Source organism: Buceros rhinoceros, unplaced genomic scaffold (assembly GCF_000710305.1).
Source record: "Buceros rhinoceros silvestris isolate BGI_N320 unplaced genomic scaffold, ASM71030v1 scaffold7822, whole genome shotgun sequence".
In the NCBI taxonomy this organism is placed as follows: Eukaryota; Metazoa; Chordata; class Aves; order Bucerotiformes; family Bucerotidae; genus Buceros; species Buceros rhinoceros.
This window is the reverse complement of record NW_010398236.1, coordinates 8,482-9,853: the sequence shown is the minus strand read 5'-3', so window position 1 is coordinate 9,853 and position 1,372 is coordinate 8,482. Positions and strand designations below refer to the sequence as shown.

The 1,372-nt window shown below is 47.4% G+C and overlaps 1 protein-coding gene across 1 annotated transcript in view; it reads right to left on the bottom strand.

The window, feature by feature from the left end:
- LOC104488918 (pre-mRNA 3'-end-processing factor FIP1-like) overlaps positions 1 to 1,372 on the bottom strand; it is a gene marked incomplete at its 5' end in the record, with an annotated part of 20,633 nt that overhangs the window by 11,521 nt on the left and 7,740 nt on the right. The window contains 1 exon segment of the mRNA XM_010131014.1: positions 1,129 to 1,253. Within this exon segment, the coding sequence (XP_010129316.1) occupies positions 1,129 to 1,253 (125 nt within the window).

Sequence of the window (1,372 nt, the reverse complement as noted above, 5' to 3'; positions counted from 1 at the left end):
CAGCAGGAAATTTAGACAAAGTGGATATAAAAATGCTAGCTAGTTGGTGAGGTAAGGTTTTCTCACTGAAATTTGCCCACTTTTACGAAAAAAGCAAACAAATGACTCATCGCTGAGCCCATGATTTCGATGCTGCTGTGGTAGATGGAGATACTCGTCCTGGTCCTGCCCGAAAGCTCTGCTGCAGGACCAGGATCAGCAGTGTCAGTGCTTTCAAACTGGACTGTGAGTTCAAATGGACAAAATGCCATACGGTTACAACAAAAGCACCAGCTTATTTTGCAGTGGAGCAGATCTCTGAGAACCAAATACAAATACGGGCTGGAAAAAACACCTGACTGAACTGATGGCACTAGGGGACAGAAATGCCACCAAAGTGCTTAAATGCAGACAGCCTTTATAGAGATTTAAGGCTTAGCCTAGAAACATAGAGTTGGTTCTCTCTCGGATGCAGTGGACAGGTGGAAGGCAAGGCTGACTCTGCAAAGGCAAGTGTGCAGAAGAGGTAACGTTTGAGTAAAGCAAAGGGAACACCCAGACTCCAAAGCTCTGGCTCTTCTGGTTTCACATAGCTTTGTTTTTCTGAAGCTTTTGATAAAAAAACCCCATCAACCTCATCAGAGCAAAGCAGGTTTCCCAGCAGAGGCCGCCAATCAAAATGACTCAATTGTTTTGCTTTGTCCAGCCTTGTGGATCCTCCCTCTCATTGGGGAAAATAATGTGGCAAGTAGCGGAGCCCAGAAGCCAACAGCTCCTCTTATCAGCTGCCAAACATGTAATCCACTTCAGGAGCGAAAGATGAACATCGTGGGAGTAAGAACAAGCCAAGTAAGTGCAAGTAGGCAGCAGTGTAAGCCCTCAAAGGTGAGGTGCTTGCCTTGTTTCTCTACTCCCAGAGATGTGGCCCCTCAGCTGGGATGGAGGTTTCCCTCCCTGTGCATTGCTCTAGTGAGGATCTCACCTCAGAGAGGTGAAGGGCTAGGTAGGGGTTGTGCACCCTCAGGAGAGCGCTGCTGAAACGGTAGTTAATGAGTGACCACAGCAGCTTCCTGAAAAGCTCAAAAGCTTCTGCTGTTTCAGGCTTGAGAACAACAGTGCACCCAGGCTTTATGTCTGCATCACTCTCACCTGTTCGGAGGAGGCCCAGCCTTCATGCGTCCTCCCACCAGCGCCAAGAAGTCTGTTTTGAATTCTGTTTTGATGATGTTGTTTTCCACTTCTTTTTCAGTGTTTCCTGTTCTTCCTTGCTGAACCTATGGATGACAAGATGTAAACACACAGGTTTAATGTCCTTACTGTCAACCAAATGCAGCATCAGATTAACCCTCAGCAGAGGGAAAAGGCTCCCTGGCGGAACAATCCCAGGGCTCTT